This window comes from Protopterus annectens, chromosome 10.part0, assembly GCF_019279795.1.
Source record: "Protopterus annectens isolate FY-2018-M chromosome 10.part0, PAN1.0, whole genome shotgun sequence".
NCBI lineage: Eukaryota > Metazoa > Chordata > Ceratodontiformes > Protopteridae > Protopterus > Protopterus annectens.
In genome coordinates, this window is record NC_056744.1 from 974,698,141 (window position 1) to 974,720,029 (window position 21,889).

General features: G+C 39.8%; 1 protein-coding gene across 1 annotated transcript in view; it reads left to right on the forward strand.

Moving 5' to 3' along the window:
• The first annotated feature begins 6,708 nt into the window (after positions 1-6,708).
• ACBD6 (acyl-CoA binding domain containing 6) overlaps positions 6,709-21,889 on the forward strand; it is a 1,359,273-nt gene continuing 1,344,092 nt past the window's right edge. Inside the window, exon 1 of the mRNA XM_044085743.1 lies at positions 6,709-7,539. Coding sequence (XP_043941678.1) covers positions 7,300-7,539 — 240 coding nt within the window. The 5' untranslated portion in view covers positions 6,709-7,299. The remainder of the gene's footprint in view (positions 7,540-21,889) is intronic.

A 21,889-nucleotide genomic window follows, 5' to 3' on the forward strand; every position in this document is an offset into this window, starting at 1 on the left:
ACAAAATAATAAATAATTTATATCGGGCCATACAACTACGCTACAACAAATGGTGATTGTTACTAACTTTTGATGTGCATTGCCATCTAAAATTATGGCAAACAGATCCCCTCTGTATCACAAGGACCTGACAGTCACTATTCCTTACATTTGCAAAATTAAAATTATTTAAATAAATAATTAAATGAACTTGATATTAGAATGTTATACACAGTCAAGTTGCAGTGTTCAAAAATACATGCTATAATAAAAGGTTTTATATAAGTTAAATGTGTGACCCTGACAAATAAGATTTTCTTTTTTTACACTAAGAAAAGTGGGGGATTAAGGAGGTGGCACCTTCCTTTACATGCAGTACATATAAATTTAATAATACAGCAGAAAATGAAAATAAAGTAATGATACAGTTGTATCACTGAAAGCATGTTTATAAAGCATTTAAAGAAAGGCTGCTCCCCGTAACTCCCTAATCTTATCGTAAACATAATATAAAGGATTTTTTTCTCTCATGCTTTCTTACGCTTTTACCTACCACCCAGCCTAACAGACTACCTTTAATGTTTCACAACACAAAAGTAGTCTACAAAGAGTAACCCATGTCCAAATATAAAATCAAGACTCCTTCACAGAACTGAACTGGATAATCAGACTGAATGCTATGAAACTTCCTGGACTGAACAGTTACTTAAGTATAGCTCCAGTGTTAAAGGGGAGAGGATGAATACTGTGATTGGCTAAGGCTTAATTTATGTCCTGTGACACAATAGGTTCCTTCAAATGTGTATGATTTAGTTGCTTAATTTTAGATCTGATGAAGCATTTTATCTCAAACGCATTTATGTCTGTTCTTTGCTATAATAAGGTATTTACTTTTGGAAGAGCTTTGATCATGGTCTGTGTCCAAAATTTGCGTATGAATTTTTAATATTTTCATTCCAGTTTGAAATGTGTGCCATCAATTCAACTACAATTAAATACAAATGTGCATTCTGAGTGTGCTCTGTTATCTAGCCTCTCCAGGCACTATTCAGACCACATATCAAGAAAAGTATGTGACTGCATTTTAACCCAAGACTCCAACTCTATCAACTGCTACCTCACTCTTACTACACTAATATTCTTATAATACACAGCAACAATACTCCCATATACAATGCTCATTTTAGTTACCAAATACTGTTACTAACGTCTCAAATTCCTGACTTTCTTCAACCCTTTTACACTTATTTCCTTTACCACCAGTTCTGCTAATACATTCTCTTCTAATAGCTATTATCTTTACAGATATTCATTATGCAATTTTGACACTTTTAAGTGTTCTATCTTACTGTAACGTGTTATTCATGTTCTGCTATAAACAATTTTGTACACTGTCATTTAGTGCTGTGTCATGTCTTAAATTCTTGTAATGCTTATCTTCTAGGCCTAGGTCATGTCTGAAAAGGGTCCCAGTCCACTCTGATTACCCAGTTAACAAATGTACACTAAAATCAAACAAAGGAGCTCCTTACTGGTAGTGGGACACACAGCAATGTTTAGGCTACCTTGCATAAAAGAATGGCTTTAACAAGGCCAAGGAGCTACACGCTTTTAGAAGAGTTTGTAACTGTATCCCAGAAGTTGTTTTATCCACATCATAGTTAAGTGCAAATCTGGATTTATGTAGTCAGCCTTCCACTTCCACTTACCATGCACAACAGTAACAGATTTAGCAGCTTGCAGCCAACTTTTTGTAAGCATTAAGTACAATTATAAAACTGGTCAAGAACCAAGCATCTTTAGAAACTTTGCATTTTATCATGCAAGTTGTTCTTTCTGCAGCAAAGTGTTGAAAGGATTATAAGTACACTCTATCCATTACAGCAGTATGTTAGAGCATGCCTTCCACTGCTGAGTTCCACTGCTGAGTTCCTGCAAGAACAACATATATTTCCAGTAGCAGAGAACTACCAGACACATGGAACAGCAGTGGCCCTAACTGCAATCCAAGTGCATGGGAAGAAATTGAGATTTAGGGCAATTAACTGTAGTTAATGTCCAAGGCTTGCCAATGTATTTCAACTGGTTTGAACTACTTATCCCCTTGTATGTGCTAATCCCACCCAAGCTTCTAAATATTGCAAGTTTTAACTATTCCTGTACTCAAAGTACACATTCAATCACTTCTGACACCAGAAAATACTTTGACACACAACACTTGACCATTCATATAGAATCCGTATACATCTATGTTTCTGTGAGCAAATCTTGAACATTTTCCCACAAGACAACCAAAAAAAATTGAGACACCACAACCATTTTCCTCATTCTACTGTGGTCTCTCTTTTGTGATTCAATGATTTTTGATTATTATGTGAATCGACCAAAAAATGTTCAATCACAAGTTGCGCAGCAAGCCACATATACACACCACACAGGTTAAGTACTAGGCTAGCTGACTTAATTGGCCATTTTAAGCAAAGCAAATTTCCTCTTGGTAAGAATCCAACTCTCTAACTCTTGTTGGTGAGGTAAGCACCTTAAGCATCATACCAACCCCCAACACCATATGTATGCAAAACATGCAACTGGCATGAACAGCTCCATGGCACAGCAGGATAAAGCCCTTACTCTGTTCCAGACGATATGAGTCTGATAAATTGCACAGGCACTGAATGTGCTGCAAGGGGAGAATAGCAATGACAGGCCAGTGATAGCTTGCTCATACTAGGGAGAATAATAAGAAGCGTTAATAGCCTGGTGAGTTCTAAATTGCATAAACAGTGTGCTGATTATTTGGGAGGTTGCACATGTGCAGATGCATGCATGCACCTCCCAGAGGCAGCAATTATGAAGCTCAAAAGGTGTCCACAGGCTGGCAAGAGTTGCAGCATACTCCCTAGCAGAAGTATGACTCTGCACCTGTTCATAGGTTCATACTAGGCTATCTGCCTGAGGGCATTTACAAGCCTAGCCCATAGTTTTGTGGCTTACGCCACCCCTTTAGTATGGGGAACTATACCCATTATTTTGCTGTGCCTCTGTTGAGCAGTGACACTGAGGTAATCCCTGGGGTATATCTGCGATCTCCCATCCATTGGTCAAGATTTCTCTTGAACAAGGCCAGCGAGGTGCTCTGCCTCACATATACCGGGATTTTATTCCACAGCATAGGGAGTCTTTGGGTGATGAATCTATCCCTCCAGCACGTCCTATTAATAGCCGTGTCGAGGTTTAAGTCTCCGCCCTTGTGGCTCTGACGGATCTAGATTTTTGAGGTGAAGCATATTCATCAAATCTGGGTTTGACATGGCCTTGTATGTTAGGCAAAGGTCACCTCTGAGCAAGCGGTGGCGACTGAATAGAGCTGGAGTTCTTTCAGTCGGGCAGCATAGGACAGATGTTTGAGACCCTTTATCCTTTTGGTGAGGAACTTTTGTGGCCTCTCCAGCTGCTGCAAGTGTCGGGTCAGATACATTCCGAATGGGGCATTGTACTCAATCATTGGTCTGATGAGTGATGAGTATAGGGAGACTATGACCTCCCTTGATCTAGATGAGAATCCCTTCATGATAAGGTGGGCAATGTAGAAGGTCTTCCTAACTACTTTAGCTACATGGGTGTCGAATGACAGACTACTATCAACCTGGGTCCCCAGGTCCCTGATAACTTCTTCTGTGCTCAGTGGATTGCCACCTATTTGGTAGCTAGGGGTAACCTTGTTTTTCCCGAAGGGTATGACTATGCATTTTTGGCATTTAACTTTAGGCCATGGCTCTGGCACCAGTTATCCGTTTCTGTGAGACCCTTCTGAAGGATATCTGTGTCAGATGTGTTTTCTACTATGGCCCAGTTTGCAGTCATCTGCAAACTTTGTCAGCCATAACCCTCCTGTGTTTGATTGTACTTGGAAAAGTAGATGCCAAACAAGAGTGGGCCCAGGACTGAGCCCTGTGGTACACCACTTGTGACAGGCTTTGAGTCTGACATGGCGCCAGCAACTCTGACCCTGTGGGTTCTGTCACTCAGCCAGTTTGCAACCCATCTTGTGATGTATGGGTTAACATTTAAGCTGATGAGTTTTTCAATGATACCCGAGTGGGGTATTGTATCAAAGGCCTTCGCCAGATCGAGGTAGGCTGTATGGACTGCCTTTCCCTCATCAATGGCTTTGGTGACTGTTTCAAAAAGTCAACCAAGTTTAGAAGGCATGATCTGCCTTTGACAAAGCCAAACTGGGATGGATCCAAAGTCTGCAAATTCCCTATGTCTTTATTTATGAGGTCCATTATGAGCCTCTCCATGGCTTTGCAGATAAGGCTTGTCAAGCTAATGGGCGGTAATTTCCAGGGTCGGTGGAGGCACCGCCTTTGTGAAGTGGGACCACAGTTGCAGTGCGCCACTCCTGGAGTGCGTATCCAGAGGTAAGCCTATGATTAAACAGCTGTCCTACCTGTGGGTCTAATTCCTCGTTGAGTTCGTGGAGCACACAGCCGGGGACGCCATCAGGTCCCATGGATGCTGTGTTTTTGCTTTGGAGAGAGCAGTTCTCACTTGGGCGTTGGAGATGTTTGGGGGCTGCAATCGCTTGGTATAGATATCTCTCCTTTTGGGGAGGGGAGAAGTTTGCACTGAACCTGTCAGCCAGTATGTTGGCAATGTCTGTAGGATCAGTAATCTTCACATCATTTTGAACTAGTTCTGAGCATATCTGGGAGTTTCCTCCCAGGTTTCTAACATAGCTAAAGAAGGCCTTATGATTGTCTTTTGAGTCTTTAGCTATTTTTCTCTCAAAATTTGCTTTGGATGATTTTATGAGAGCTCTTAGTTTTTTACTTATAGTGATCAAGGGTGTCTTACCTTTTAAGGATTTTGCTCTATCTTGTAGTAGCTTCCTCCTTTTGTTGTAGAGTTTGTTTATGGCTGGGGTCCACCAGAGTGGACGCTTGCCTTTGGTACAAAGAGTCTTTGTTTTGCTTGGGATTGCCTTATCCATGCAGTCCTGCAGGTGCTGGTAGAAGGCATTTGTAAGTGATTCAGCGGCCTTTGTGTCCTTTTGTCTCCTCATGTGCCCCAGACTTGGGTTACATTGACCCTTGGGAAGGAAAGGGCACATCCGGTAAACCTGGTGAACTAGAAGAGGAGGAAGTGACAGTTGATTGTCAGGTGTGGGGAGAGAAAGAAACAAGCAACTGGCATCTACACAGGAAAATATTTGGGGGAAGAAAATGATCCAGGAACAGGTAGCTACAATTACCAGGATATTCAGAGATTCAAGGACATACCAAGAACAACATGATAAATGTAAAACAGCCGGACATAGTTCTCTTTCATATACCCCCAACTCCAATGCACAGTAGTAAATCTCATCCAAACCCTGCCCGTGACTGGTTTAGGGAGTGATTGAGATTTTGGGTATAGGTAGGAGAGGTGGATTTGGGGTTTACAGAGTGATCAGTGGTATTAGGTTTATGGTAGGGAGGGGGATTTCATGGTTATGAAGCAAATGGGACATCATGGAGGGAGAACGTAGTCTTGGGTTTAGGGAGCAATGTGGGACTTTAGAGTTATGATCAGGGTTCTGGTAGGGTTATATTGTCTAATTTGTTAAGTGGACACATTAAGTAGATGTGGTGGGGGTACAAGGGAGATCTGCAGCCAAACAGCTTATACAATGGGTACCTGGTTACTTTGATTAGACAATATGATTCAGGTCTGCATGCAGACATAAAGGCATACAGTAAGATTGTCATGAAATATATATATTTTTGCACTTCTGACAGAACTGTGAAAATAAAGCAATTTTGTTTTCCTCTATACAACTGCCTACTACTTTTTCAATATCAAGCACACTTCTCAACTATTCTATAGCAAAATGTGTAACACAATGTGGGAATATTCAACCTGTAAATAAAATGCGTAAGTGATCAAACTTCACTCTAGAAGCTCAAAGCATAGGGGAATCAAGTCCAGGAATATTTAAACTGTCTGTATCACCACGAACCAAATGTATCTAGGTACAAAAAGAAGGGACTACACTGGCAATAAAGGAGATTTTTTTACCACCAAGTCCTTCTTTTTGTGCCTGAATAGTTTTGGTTCGTGGTGATTCTTTTGGGGCACATTCTCTGTACTTTTTGGTTGTTGTAAACGGTTTGTATAGTACAGGCCATGATTAATGATTAGGAATTTATGCTATACAATGGCACTGGGATTGGGTTAAAATTGTGATCTTACAGTTTTAATGATGACTTAAGAGTCAAGGACACTTTTAAAAATATTAGTAATATTAACCTGAGGCATCAACAGAAGACAGATGTGAATTAACATACATTTTCTGAAGTAAAAGAAGTCAACTTTAATTATTGTTATTATACTGTCGATTACGCCAGGGGGAGGGGGTTGACATAATGGTTAAGGTGTTCACCTTACAGACACAAAATGCAAGGTTCAATTCTCACATGGGGTAATTGGCTAGGCTTAAAAAATGGCCCACATAGGCAGTTAGCCTAGGACTAATCTATGAATCTGTTGAGTATAATACACCACCTTTTCTCCAAAAGTCACCAGCTTTAGGCAGGATAAGCGGGCCACAGCTAAAACTGTAGTCAAAATTAGAGAAGTCTCTGAAGGTCAGGGACAACTGAGAAGTATGCTTGACAAGTATGGTATCAATCAGGTATAGAAATTAAGTTCTCATTTTCCTTTCCTACAAATACAGATGATTCACATATGCATTCTCGGATGACCTGCTTTATCCAATTCAATGTCAGTGTGGAGCTGAAGACTCTAATGGCATTCAGTGGAAACACGGCAAATGAACTAACTTAACGATGAGCTGTTTAATATTGTTTCCGTAGTTGGTACGATGTATGAATAATTTAGCTAAGGGAGGGTATATAAATGTACTACGGACAGCATGTCATTAACATTTGATTCTCTACAAATGTGGTCGTATACCTCGTTAACATATCAAATCCTTCCTTGGTGGCCCAAGCAGTGAGTGCAAGTTTGAGCAAACGAAAAGCAGCAGTCACAACACGCCACTAAACTATTGTGAAAGCATTTCAGTAGGAACCCATTTTACAGCGTCCATGTTTCAACCGATCAGCACAGCAATGCAGGAAAATACAAGGACTTCGTCTTAGCAACCGTCCGTACACGAATTATTAGAGCACGGTGGTCAAACTTGCTAAAATCTGGATGTATCGTGAAACAAGCAGCCAGCATACAATCAAGGGAAGAATCAACAAGCGTTGACAGTTCCTTCCTTTACTGCTAAAAAACGACTGTATCGCGCCTGAGGGATAATATCACAACATGGCTTCTGCAAATTCTGGAGGAGATGATCGCTTACACAACAACGATTTAGCAATAAAAGAACAAGCAACAGATAGTGCATCCACATCAGAATCATCCGAGGAAGAACTTGAAAAGGAAAGCTGTTGCCAAGAGAAAGAACTAATGCCTTTGTTTGAACAAGCAGCAAATCATCTGCCAAATTTGTTGCAGGCATCCAGTAAGGAACAGTTGCTGTATCTATATGGAAGATATAAACAGGTACTAATACGTTTAAGATCAGCTGTTCTTATAAGCGTCATGTTTAATATACAGAAGACACTTAAATGTGGTGGTTTGTTTTTAAGTCAGTAGTCACATGCCTACTGAAGTGCTCCCTTTCTGCATCTACTTCCTGCTCGTGCCTTTAGAAGAAAGTCGTGAAGGCTAACGACTTCTTTTTAGTGTTATTTCCGGTTACGTATTAGTCCGGAGAAGAACTAGAGCATAGCATGTAACTGTTGGTGCTATTCATCTGACGCATACGAGTCGCTGCCAATTCTAACAGGAATCGCATTGCAGACAAAGTAATAATGTTATGTAATACCGGCCATAACTCTCACGTGTTCCTGATTTTGACTCAAGTTTTAGTTCTGTCCCTCTTAATTCCTCCTAAAATTGGTGACTATGTCGTGAATTATAGTTAAATAATGACAATAGAGTTATAGACTTTTACTTCAGAAACTCTTCATTGATTTATGTTCTGTTTTGTCTTGTTCTCAATTAATAGCACTAATATTTTAAAAGTGTCCCTGATTGGTTGAGAACTGTGATCCCCATACCCACACACATCTACATCTCTGCTGTCCCTCATTTTGACTCAAATTTTAGTTCAGTCCCTCTTAATCTCTCCTAAAATTGGTGACTTGAAGAAAAGATGGTGAATTTCACTTAATAAATAATGGGAAATAGGCAATAATTTTAAACTTCGTTTTCTTCATAAACTGTATAGTAATTCACATTCTCTTATTCTAGCAATATTTCAAGTTAATAGTTTTAATATTTTAAAAGTGTCCAGACTCCCTGATTATTTCTGGATTTGTTTTTGATTCCGTTGAGTTTTGTCCTTGATTCATTGAGAGCTACATGCCTCTCAATGTTAGTGCAAGAATTCTGGACAAAGACAAACATATTTGTGGCGTGGGGTGCAGAAGCCCCAAATCAGGGGGCGCATTTTAAAGTATTGCTCTTATAAACACTGATGTTCCACTCACCAGGCTATACAGGGAGAAACTTACTGTCAGCTGCCTGTCGGGTGCCAGGATCCGCCACATAACTCATGCACTCGGTTCACTCCACAAGTACAAATATGACTCATGTCATTGTCCATGTTGGTGTGAATGACCTGAGATGTACATCCCTGGACTACATGAAAAAAGACACGGAGGAGCTTTCCGATCTTGTAGCCCAGCCAGGTATGACCCTAGCCCTGAGTAGCATCCTGCCATCACCCAGAATGATACCACAGTACAAGGACAAAATGATTGACTTCAACAATTGGCTAAGCGTCTGGTGTCATTCTAAGGGGATCCAGTATCTGTCTGCCTGGGATGACATGATCGACAGACCACGATGCTTTGCCAGAGATGGCCTGCACCTGTCGCTCTTGGGATTCCGGATACTGGCTAAGGCTCTTGCCACCCCTACAATGCCTTTGTTAGGCAAGGTTCAAATGACAAATTCACCACCGTAACAGGTACAAGCAAGAAAAGTCTGAGGGTAATGCTACTCAGTGCTAGAAGTCTAAACCTCAAAATGCACTCATTTGAGGCACTCCTTAAAACGTAGAATATCGCCATCTGTGCAGTGACAGAGACCTGGTTCAAGGCTCCAGAGAGCACCCCTGCATTACCAGGCTATAATTCATACCACACCTTTTGGCCTCCTAACCTGGACCAAAACACTAAAGGTGGAGGCGTGTCCATATTCATTAAGAATATCCACACCTCCAGGCTTGTTGCTCAGCATAATACATCCGAGATTATCCAAGTGCAACTAACTCTGGGCAAGACTGCATTCCAAATTGTAGCAAGCCTCAGCCCCAGCATTCCCACTCTTCATTTCTTGATACACTGGAAAATATTAGGGTACAACCTAACACCCTAATAATGGGTGATTTCAACTACCCCACCATTAACTGGGAAAACTACTCGTGTACCAACTCTTTTGCTCAACGTTTTCTGGAATTCATAAATTCCAACGCCTTGGATCAACTTATCCACACCCCCACCAGGGGCAGCAGTATCCTAGACCTGGTCATTACCAACATGGGCAGCCAGTTTCCCACACCAGAGGTCAGTTCCTCAGTCAGATCTGACCACAAGCTAATCACCCTAGACATCCACATCCTGTCCCCACTCCCCATTAGGTAAACCACCGTAAAAAATTTCTCCAAAGCCAACTTCACGTTTCTTAAGGCAGAAGTGGCAAACTTCACGACACCCATGCAGACGGACAATAGAGGAACGACTGCTGAATCCTACACAAATGCACTTTATAAGCACTTACACGAGTGCATGGATAGTGCAATCCCTAACAGAACCAAGATGCTATCCTCCAACAAAAGGAAGCCAATCTGGTAGTCCTCTGCCATAAACAAACTCTACAGCAGAATAAAGAAACTGTTGCAAAAGAGAGTAAAATCCCATGATTGGAGGAACTCCCTGGTCAGCCTCAATAACAAGCTGAGATCCCTCATAAAATCCTCAAAAGCTAGTTCCAAAAACAAAATCGCCACTGATTCTAAAGACAAGCACAAAGCATTCTATAGCTATGGCAACACTCAGATCTGCTCTGAGTTAAAGCACAATGGCACTAAATATACAGAACCAACTGATGTTGCCAACATCCTGGCAGATAGGTTCAGTGCTACCTTTACCCCCCTCTCACCCCCCTAAAGGGCCCATCTCTATACTGGAAGAATGCAAAGTGCCTGTAATCATGGCTGCACAGGTAAAGACCACACTCTCCAAAGCCAAGAACACAGCATCCATGGAACCTGACAACATCCTAGGCTGCATTCTACACGAACTGCAGAACAGACTGGCACCCCACCTAAGTACCATTCAGTCATAGCCTTACCTCAGGCTTTGTACCCACCGAATGGCGCACAGCGACAGTCATCCCACTCCACAAAGTGGGAGCCGCCACGGACCACAGGACTTATCACCCCATTAGCCTGACAAGCCTGGTCTGCAAGGCTATGAAACGTATCATCATGGAATTTATAAACAATGACATAGTAATCTCTAAACTCTGGACCCCACCCAGTTCGGGTTTGTAAAAGGCAGATCATGTCTCCTAAACCTGATAGACTTCTTTGAAGTGGTCACCAAAGCCGTAGATGAGGGTAAGGTGGTTCACACAGCCTATCTAGATCTCGCCAAGGCTTTCAACACCATCCCCCACTCTAGAATTATAGATAAACTCACTAAACTAGGTATAAATCCCTATGTCACAAGATGGGTTGCTAACTGGTTCACTGACAGAACCCACACTGTGAAAGTAGCAGATTCCAAATCTGACTTCAGACCAGTGACAAGTGGAGTGCCACAGGGTTCAGTCCTGGGTCCTCTCCTGTTTGGTATCTACTTCTCTGAAGTACAGGCTAGCACAGAAGGTCTTTGGCTAACGAAGTTCGCAGATGACTGCAAATTAGGAGCCATAATCGAAACTCCTAACGATGTGGACATCCTACAAAAGGGCCTCACTGAGACAGATGCCTGGTATCAAAGCCATGGCCTCAAGCTCAATGCCAAAAAGTGCGTCATCCCTTTTGGTAAAAACTCTGTACCCATGAACTTCCACATAGGTGGTAGTCTACTTAACACCGAAAGTGTGATAAGAGACCTTGGGACACAGGTGGACAGTAGTCTCTCCTTTGATAATCACATCATCACAGTATAATTGAAAAAGGATTCAAGTGCAAAAATAAAACTAGTAGTAAAAACCCACACTTGAAGGAAATCAGGTCCAGCCACCGCAAAACTCCAAACAGTTTATTCCACAGTCTCTTTGTGGAATAAACTGTTTGGAGTTTTGTGGTGGCTGGACCTGATTTCCTTCAAGTGTGGGTTTTTATTACTACACATCATCACAGTAGTCAGGAAATCCTTCTATGTGGCACACCTCATCACAAAAGGCTTCTCATCCAGGAAAAAATAGGTCATTGTTCCCCTCTACTCGTCACTCATTAGACCCATTATAGAATACAGTGCCCCTTTTGGTATGTACCTCACAAGACATCCATAGCAACTGGAAAGGCCGCAGAAATACCTCACAAAGAGGATTACTGGCCTTAAAAGATGCCCTATGCAGACCGTCTCAAAAAACTCCAGCTTTACTCCGTCGCATATCGTCTACTCAGAGGCAATCTCTGCCTAATATACAAAGCTATGTCAAACCCAAAGCTCTTGGACATGCTCCACTTAAAGAAATCCCAATCCCTCTGAGCTACATGCTCTAGGGACCTAAACCTTGTCACAACAGTAAACAGAACATGCTGGAGGGATAGATTCCTGTCCCAGAGACTTCCCATACTCTGGAACAAACTACCTATCTATATCAAACAAAGCTCCTCATTAGCACTCTTCAAGAAAACTCTTGATGATTGGATGAGAAATAGGAAATTCACCCCGGGGAATCACTTCTGTGGCTCTGCTCGACAGGGGCACAGGAAAATAATTTTCTTGGGTGGCGAAAGCCAGGGTACCTTTTTGGCTAAGCTTATATAGACCCTAGGGCCAATAGACTAGTACCTACCTATGAAACTTAAAAGGGTGGCCACGGTGGTGCAGCGGTTAGCATTGTCACCTCACAGCAAGAGGTTCTCCGGTTCGATCCTCAGCTGGGGTGCCTTCTGTGTGGAGTCTGCATGTCCTCCCTGTGGTCGCATAGGTTTCCTCCAGGTGCTCCGGTTTCCTCCCACATCCCAAAGACATGCTGTAGGTGGACTGCCTAGGTGTGCCTGTGTGCCTTCCGTGGAAGGTTGGGCACCGGGCTGGCAACTCGATACAATAAAAGTCTACTGCCAGTCATGAGCAGACAGGTGATCTGCTGTGGTGACCCCTAACTGGGAAAAGCCGAAAGAAGAAGAAGCTCTTATAAACTTAAAAGTTTTGCAGTAGTATACATTTTTCTGAGGGATATGAATTCTGAAACTGAAATGTATGTCATTGCTTGGTATTTTCAATCCTCTCTGATTTTTATCAGACATCCAACTTTTAATGAGGAGCAGACCAAAAGTAATGATCGAAAAATCTGGACATTCTGCTAAATTCAGGACAGTTGAGACTTCCACCCACCCTCCCATACATATGTTTATGGCTACACATCCACATCCACACATACATGCATAAGTGCACATATATATTTTTCTGTGTACAAATTTATATATATGTATATATTTAAAGAACAGGTGCACACACTCGTACACACTCTTATATGCAGTCAGTGCGGCTATATATGTCTACTCCATCTCTCTTTCTTTCTCTCTATATATATATGTGTGTGTGTGTGTGTGTGTGTGTGTGTGTGTGTGTGTGTGTGTGTGTGTGTGTATATGTATATATATATATATATATATATATATATATAAAACATGCTCACATATACATTTGCACACAGATACGCATACACACTTATATGAGTGGTATTTATATATTGGTATGGTTAGTTTGACTGATATATGTTAATCATGACTGAGTTGTACTAAAAATTGAGGGTCAGTAAGTTTTTACATTGCAATATTAAGACTGAGCTGCAATGACTCCTGTAGTAACCCTGTGGACAGTACGGCCAAACGCTGAGTTTACAAGGCAAAGGAGGAAATGGAAGTAGGTTGCCAGGTCTTTCATCCTTGTCACACACACTGGCATCTGTGGACAATTCAGAGTCCCTGATCTTCCTACTGCTTGTCTTTGGAATGTGGGAGGAAACCACAGCACACAGAGAAATCCCGAATGAACTGAGGGAGGGCATGAAAACTCTACACAGGAGGTTGCTAGGTCTTTCATCTGTATCTCTTACACACACATTCACATCTTTGGACAATTCAGTGTCCCTGATCCTCCTACTGCTCATCTTTGGAATGTGGGAGGAAGCTGGAGCACCCACAGAAATCCCACATGAATACAGGGAAGGCATGTAGACTTTACACAGAAGGCACCCTAGTTACATTGCCATAAAAATAAGAAAGTAAAATGTAAAAAATGTAGGGTTTTGTGGAAGTTTGCTGTTACTGCTATTAGGTATGGGTGATGCTATTTTCCCCCTCAATCTCCACTACTTTGTGAAAAAAAGAAACAGTGAGCTACAGTAAAATATTTAAGTGAGGGGTTAATGGGGTAGCTACCTCCCTTGTGCGCATGCCATACCTATTCTTTCTTTACTCTGGAAGAGTTGCAGTCCAAGAAAAATAATTAAAATACAAATCATTTAGATTACTTTTTTTTCATTTCATTTAGATTGAAATAATTCTGTGTAGTTGCATATCACTTAATTGTTAATGTATTGTGTTACAGTAGCACATCACAACTTGGGATGTTCAGTGCTGATTAGACAGATATTCAGTGGGAATATATTAAGAGATCATGGTGGGTAGGTTTTGCTACTTTGCATCATGTAGGGTTCTACAGGTACATTTTGCCTATTTATTTATGAGTGTATGCATGTGTGTATGTACCATTTGTTAACTGGGTAGGTAGACTGGTTCAAGGAACCTTTTCAGGCAAGACTTGGGCCATTTGGCAACAATTGGAAGAAATAATAGATACAACAGAGCTTATAAGCACTGACATTTTAGTGCAGAACATTTTTGTGTGTGTGAGGGAGTTTGTGTGTCTGTATCATATAGAAATGTGTATATAAAACTAAAGGGACTAAAAACATTTCACTGTTTATATCTTGCTATCCATATTCATAAACAAGAGCTTCCAGTTTCCCAGTTTTTGTATTATCTTTTGTTTAGTCTCTTCCCACATGTCCTTAGCTGTGATAAAAGAAGACTTTTTAATTCATACTCCTAAATATTTCATTTTATTATGTTTCCATATGTATGAGAATTGCTGAACCAATTCATGTGTAGGTATGTAATTTACAGATAAAGCCTTTGTTTTATCTTCATTCATTTTTTTATCCCAAAAGACTTAAAACTGTCTCAAAATTTTCCACAACACTGAGATGTCCTTTTATGGTTTTATCAGGTACAAAATAATATTGTCTGCAAAAAAATGTTTCTTATTTACCACACCAGTTATATCCTTGAATATTTGAGTCCCTTATTTATTTGCCAGTGGTTCTAAATGCAAAGCAAATAAAAACGGAAAGAGGACACCCCTGCCTGGTTCCTCTAGTCAGATACAACTTTTTTTTCTTTTTATAGTGTCCTTCCAAGCATTAATGACATGAAGTAGGGTATATACTTTTCAGCCACCCACAAGTTTAACAAAGTCAACAAAAGTCCAATATTTCTCAGCCACTTTTTCTTGTAAAGCCATATTTCACAAATGTGATTGATGCTTTATAATCTCATAGTTATTCATTAATTTCATTGTTGCTGGTCTTCTTCCTGTTCATCTCCTTCTCCCAAATACAGACTCTGGTTCAATTCCAAGATAGACCCAATTTTCTAGTCAACTCCTGTGCTTTTTTCTGTCATTCAAGCATTTTCCTTTGTAACATTGGAAAAGGTTTCACTGGCAAAGTCTCTCTGTGAGCTTTATTGTCATACAAATGAGAAGCAGAATCTCCTTCTGTTTGATGGCTCACTTTTTGTAGGACAAGCTTGTGTATTTCCTTAGTCTGTACTACATCAAAAAATGTCTTTGATCCTCCAGGAAAAAAAATATTTCGAAGACAACTAATTACTGCAGCTTGAATCTCACACCTGACTCTTAACATTCCTTGATTGCTGTGATAAGTTTGGTTATCCTCTGCTTGGTATATGGTGAATATTCATTTTCCACAAATATTCTGTCCTCTACAGTTTTTAATAATTTGCCCTTCTGTCACAATTTTGTCACGATCAACTCGTTTTGCTGGTATCATTACATCTTTATTAATACAGGTCTTGGCTGCATTTTCATGGCCAACTTTGCAGCATACACTCAGTTTGTCCTTTCAATTAACACATGTTGCTGTGGAATACCAGACCATTCCTTCCAGTTTCTCTGGTATAGCAGAAAATGTCACATTTTCTCTGCAGGCTCTGTCCTCTAACTCAACCATTTTTTTGAAACAAATCCAAAATCAGAAGAGGATGATACTCCACAACAAATGAAGCAAAACCAGATGAATGAAAAGACAATTCCTTTATTCGAATAAGTAAGCGCTTTCACGTTGCTTGGAACGCTTCATCAGACTTCAACAAGCATTCCAAGCAACGTGAAAGTGCTTACTTATTCGAATAAAGGACTTGTCTTTTCATTCATCTGGTTTTGCTTCGTTTGTTGTGGAGTATCATCCTCTTCTGATTTTGGATTTGTGCTTTTTTTGGGAGGAGATACCTTACCCTGACAGTGTTCTTTTCTTGCTATTCTTTTGAAACAGCTCTTTTTGAGAAGTCTCATACTTGGTCAGCCGTTTCTTCATTTTGAGGTCTGATTTTTGCATTTTATCAGTTCATCTGAATAGCTGCTTAAAGCTTCTTCCATTTTTTCAGCCTTTTGTTGTTTGAGCTGATATACATCTTCAGTGTTTCATTTATTTTAATCGACTCCGAACACTTCTATGTTTTTTTCCTGTAACTTATCGGAAGTTGTATACACACACACACACACACATACACGTATATACACATATATATCTATATATATATAGATATATATGTATATATATATATATATATATATATATATATATATATATATATATATATATACACAAATATACATATACATACAATTAATGTGCGTGTGTCTGTAATGTGACAATTTTGAATGCCTCTTTTGGTCTGGCCAGGCTGTGTGCATATGTTTGTGCCTTGTAAATATGGTGCATGCACATATATCAGATGCCACCAGTATAACTATATGCCTGATCAACAGTGTATGGAGACTGTATTTCCTTAACTAATTTGTAAGAAGGGATTAGTATACCCTTAACCCTCTGCAAGTTCTCAAGGGCAACAATTTTAAGGTTACATCAGCTCATCCTCCAAACAGTATATGGGAAATATATTTTATAGAAACTGCGAATTACTGCTACTAAATTTTACTTAAATAACTTAGCATTAAATTAGCGGTATTATTGATTTTTTTTTTTGTACAAGATAGTAATCTTTTTTCCATTACTCTTTGAATGGCAGTTGGCCAAATAGGTTGTGTAGCACCTGCAGTGCTAACAGAAAGTTTCTTACTTTAAGCTGTGACATCCTGTAGTAGTCTAAACCATTGCTTAAAAATAAAACTAGTTTGAAGATAATTGAATGTAAACCACGCTTTCAGCTGGTGATAGCCTGTTCTAAAGCTTTTATCTTACACGGTTGTTCACATTAGTTTTCTAAGGAGTTTAAGAGAATACCTTTTATGTGTTGCTTTGTCCACTGACAAAAAGGTTGAATATTTGTATATATGAAACACAACTCGAGTTGTACAGATTTTTTCTAGTCATTATACCTTGTTCTCTTGTTTTGTTTTAATGTTAATCGCATTTGTTTAATGTGAAAAAAAAGATAAAATTTTTGTAAGACTACTTACAACAAAAAACATGTTTCAGATAAAACGGAAATTTCTTAGGTCTTTTTTTGCTGAAAAATTGGTCTTTACAAAAAAAGTAACTGCTTGAGCATTTATATTCCCTGACTTTGAATATGGTAAGTACAGTTTTAAAATTTAGAGGGAGAGTATAGATAATGAGAAGAGCACAAGGTGATTCGCTGTTAGATTTTAAGCTTTACAGTTCAAATTGTGCAATATTCTATGGAAAACTAGCCACATGGGATTATATCCTGGCCTTCTTTAGAGATGTAAGGTACCAGTGTCTTAAAAGAGTGATAAGTTATACCCCCTTTTTCCAAAAGGACAAAATGTTTTTGAATTTTTGATGCCAACAGTTGCTACAGCTATCATTAAATATACATATTGAAGTATATAATTTTACATTCTTTGACTTTGTAAGCCGCGGTGGTGCAGCAGTAGCGTTGTCGCCTCACAGCAAGAGGTTCTCCTGTTCGATTCTCGGCTGGAGCGCCTTCTGTGTGGAGTCTGCATGTCCTCGAGTGGCGTTCAAAAGACATGTGTGAATGGGCATGCCTTCGTTGAAGGTTGGGCATCGAGCTGGCACCTAGGCACCGTAAAAAATCTACTGCTAATCATTAGCGGACCGGAGTTCCGCTGTGGTGACCACTAACTGGGAAAAGCTGAAAGAAGAAGAAGACATTCTTTGACTTTGTATTACAGAAAACCATATTTATATTTTTATATTGATGACATAAGCATTCAATGTTTGTACTTAGAGGCTTAATTGGTATGTCATCTTTACTTGTCTATTCCTGAAATGTTAATGTGTCAAGCTGGCTTTCTCAGTCACCTTCCATATCCAAATACACGTTTTATGGACAGAGTCCCATAAAACATAAGTGGTATTCATAGATGAAGATGGAACTGGTATCTCATCAAATTGCACAACCTCTTCTGAAAATTCTTATTCTTTTTCCCCATTTTGGACATCTCTCTGAACACTTCTGTGGATATCTCTGTATGTCCTGGAACATCTCAGTGAAAATAGCTTTGTCTATACCAATTAATATGTGACATATTCACTTTCTTCTCAATAGTTTGCCACTAGAAGTTTTTATTACAAGTGATCTTAGTTTCTTTTATTTTGTCAAAACAGCTGTTTCAGAATATTTTTCAGAACAGCACTGCTGTATTCTCACATTGTCTCTTTTGTTAGGTAAAAAAGAGTCTTGTTTTGTAGAAGATTCTTATAGGTTCATAGTCATGTACTAGGCTAGCTACCTTTATGGGCCATTTTAAGCCTAGCAAGTTTCTCTTTTGGTGCTTGAATTAATGTATCCCATTTGGTGTTAGTCTGGATTTACCCATCCCATGCTTAATAATCTTATATTATCCCCTAGTGAGAATAACTGGGTCATGCCGCAGATAATGGGAGGGGACCCATGCATGGGATAAAGTGTTTAGGAGCTGCCTCTGTCCATTAGTTGCACAGGGAGCAGTTCTGGGCTAAATTTTCTATTTCCCATCCATCAATCCAAGTTGAGCTTGAATATGGACAGGGATAAGCTTTGTTTTACTTGGATGGCGAGTCTGTTCCAGAGCTGCAGTATCCTGTGTGAGATATACCTGTCCCTCCAAACTGTTCTGTTGATGTTGCGGAAGAAGGTTAGATCCCTAGACTGAATATTTGTGATGCCGTTTGTCTTTCTGATGTGCAATAAAGCTGTCAGTATTGGGTCAGAGGATGCCTTGTATGCCAGATACAGGTCACCTCTTAGCAGTCTGTATGATACCGACTATAGTGGCAGGGTTTTGAGTTGGTCCATGTAGGACATATTATATAGGCCATGTATCCTTTTAGTAAGGTATCTCTATGGGCGTTCCAGTTGTTGCATGTGTCTGGATACATACATGCAAAAGGGGGCATTATACACATTGATTGACCTAATGAGGGCTGAGTAAAGGGGGACAATGACATCCCTAAATTTAGACATAATCCTGTTGTTTATAAGCTGTACAGTATAGAAGCAATTTCTTACCACAGTGGGAACATGTTGGTGTATGACATAACTAAAAAATACATTGTGATTGCCTTTGTCTTGGATAGCTGTTTAGCCCCAAACTTGGCTTTTATTAAACTTCTGAGTTGTTTGTTTATTTCAATGATGAGGGCTGTATTATTCTGGCAATTAACTTTTCTTATATTTGGCCAAACTTCTGTTCCTTTTATTGTAAAGCTCGTTGATATTATGGTTTGCCTTGTGCTTGTTCCTACAGGGTACATCGATGCACTCTTTGTCTTGTATGATTCTGTTTCAGTTTTTCTTGAACTTGAATTTTATTTCTTGGAGTTAATAGTACTCTAGATGTATGACTTTCCCTTTTAATCTCCTATTAGTAGCTGAGCAGGAAATAGATCAAAACCTTGCAGTGGAGTATTTTTAAGTTCCAACGGTACTGTATAATAGTCAGTATTATTGTTTTGTGTCTTCTTCATCCAGTGCTTTACTGTCAACTTGACCAGTTAACTGCGCATAGTCACAATGCTGCTTTAATAATTTGTTTACTTATCACCATCCCCATTTTGTACAGGGCTGACACATTTTTCAGTCTCACATACTTTACATGCTGACATGACTAAGATATTTATCTCATAATTCCCAGCATCTTACATTTGATAACACGATCACAACATTTAAATAATTCAGTCTACTTATGTAACAAGAGATAATGCCAGTAACCCTAGATAATGTATCACTTCATTTGCATGTCTAACTGATTCACACTTGGTGAATACCAAGAACAGAGAACATGTACTGCAGTACATTAGTGGGCATTGACTGTAGTATATTACTCATATAAACGGGGCTTCAATAGTACTCTCTCCTTTGTATCGAGAATAGAGGCAGAAAACATCTTTTCCATCAGATCACAGGAACTGGCAACGTTAAATATGTAGAATGATAGAAACTGCCCCCCCAGTTGATCACATAACCAAAAACACTACTATAGGTAACCTAACTATAAGTTCCTTACTAAAGCACACATAGTACTTTGCAATATTTGCTGTCAGAAAAACAGTATAACTAATTAACAGAATACTTAAGATATGAAATGGTAGCTTTCTCTCTTTTTTTTCCCATTCCAACCCTTCTGACAAACAGGAGAGTAATCCTCATAAACAGAGTGTTGACTTAGCAAAAACAGCATATAAGACTGGTTGCTTACTGACTCAAATAACTAGAAAAACAATCTGATGTGTTGTGCCATCCTTATAAACAGTAGCATCACTGAATCTTTCAGACTTCTAACTTGCAGGCCTTCCCCTCAGCAGTCAACAACCCCCCCAGTACTGAATCTTTAGAGTTAATATTTTCATTGTATACAATCATAAAATGCCCTTGACTTGTTATCAACAAACATATTTATTTAATCTTGCAAATAACAGCCTTTCTCAAAATGCATATGACCTGTTAATTCTCAGTACTACAAACGTGAATATTACATTTTAAATCATTTTATCATGTGAAAACATTTGTAACAGAGAGCCTGTAGTCATGGTAATATTGTTAGTTTGTAATCTCCAATAAAGAAAAATCTTATACATTTGAAATATCACAAACTATTAGAGCCTGTAGTCATGGTAATACTGTTAGTCTGTACTCTCCAGTAAAGAAAAATCTTTTACATTTGAAGTATCACAAACTATTTTACATACAATAATATCAGTGTGCTGCTCACTCTGGACATCATTCCACTGTAGTGCCTGTTGACCCACTTGCATTCAAAGAACTCTGTCTCCTTAAAGGGCATAATTATAACTTTTCATGCAGTTCTGATTTGGGAAACGGGTACAAACTCAAAATGGCACACAGTCTCATTGCACCACTTGTCACACATCATCTTGTACCCTTTGAAGACTCTTAGGTTCATAGGTTCATAGGTTCATACTAGGCTATCTGCCCAAGGGCATTTATAAGCCTAGCCCATAGTTATGTGGCTTTTGCCACCCCTTTAGTTTGAATAAAAACTATGCCTATCATTTTTCTGTGCCTCTGTCAAGCAGTGACACTGAAGTAATCCCTGGGGTATATCTGCGATCTCCCATCCATTGGTCAAGATTCCTCTTGAACAAGGCCAGCGAGGTGCTCTGCCTCACATGTACCGGGATTTTGTTCCACAGCATAGGAGTCTCTGGGTGATGAATCTGTCCCTCCAGCACGTTCTATTTATAACCGTGTCAAGGTTTAAGTCTCCGCCCTTGTGGTTCTGAGGGATCTAGATTTTTGAGGTGAAGCATATTCATCAAATCTGGGTTTGACATGGCCTTATATGTCAGGCACAGGTCACCTCTGAGCAAGCGGTATGAGACTGAATAAAGCTGGAGTTCTTTCAGTCGGGCAGCATAAGACATATTTTTGAGACCCTTTATCCTTTTGGTGAGGAACTTTTGGGGCCTTTCAAGCTGCATCAGGTGTCTGGTCAGATACATTCCGAACGGGGCATTGTACTCAATCATAGGTCTAATGAGTGATAAGTACAGGGGGACGATGACCTCCCTTGATCTAGATGTGAATCCCTTCATGATCAGGTGGGCGATATAGAAGGTTTTCCTAACTACTTTAGCAACATGAGTGTCAAACGAAGACTACTGTCAACTTGGGTCCCCAGATCCCTGATGACTTTTCTGTGCTCAGTGGATTGTCACCTATATGGTAGTTAGGGTAACCTTGTTTTTCCCGAAGGGTATGACTATGCATTTTTGGCGTTTAACTTCAGGCCATGGCTCTGGCACCAGTTATCCGTTTCTGTGAGGCCCTTCTGGAGGATATCTGTGTCAGATGTGTTTTCGACTATGGCCCAGTTTGCAGTCATCTGCAAACTTTGTCAGCCAT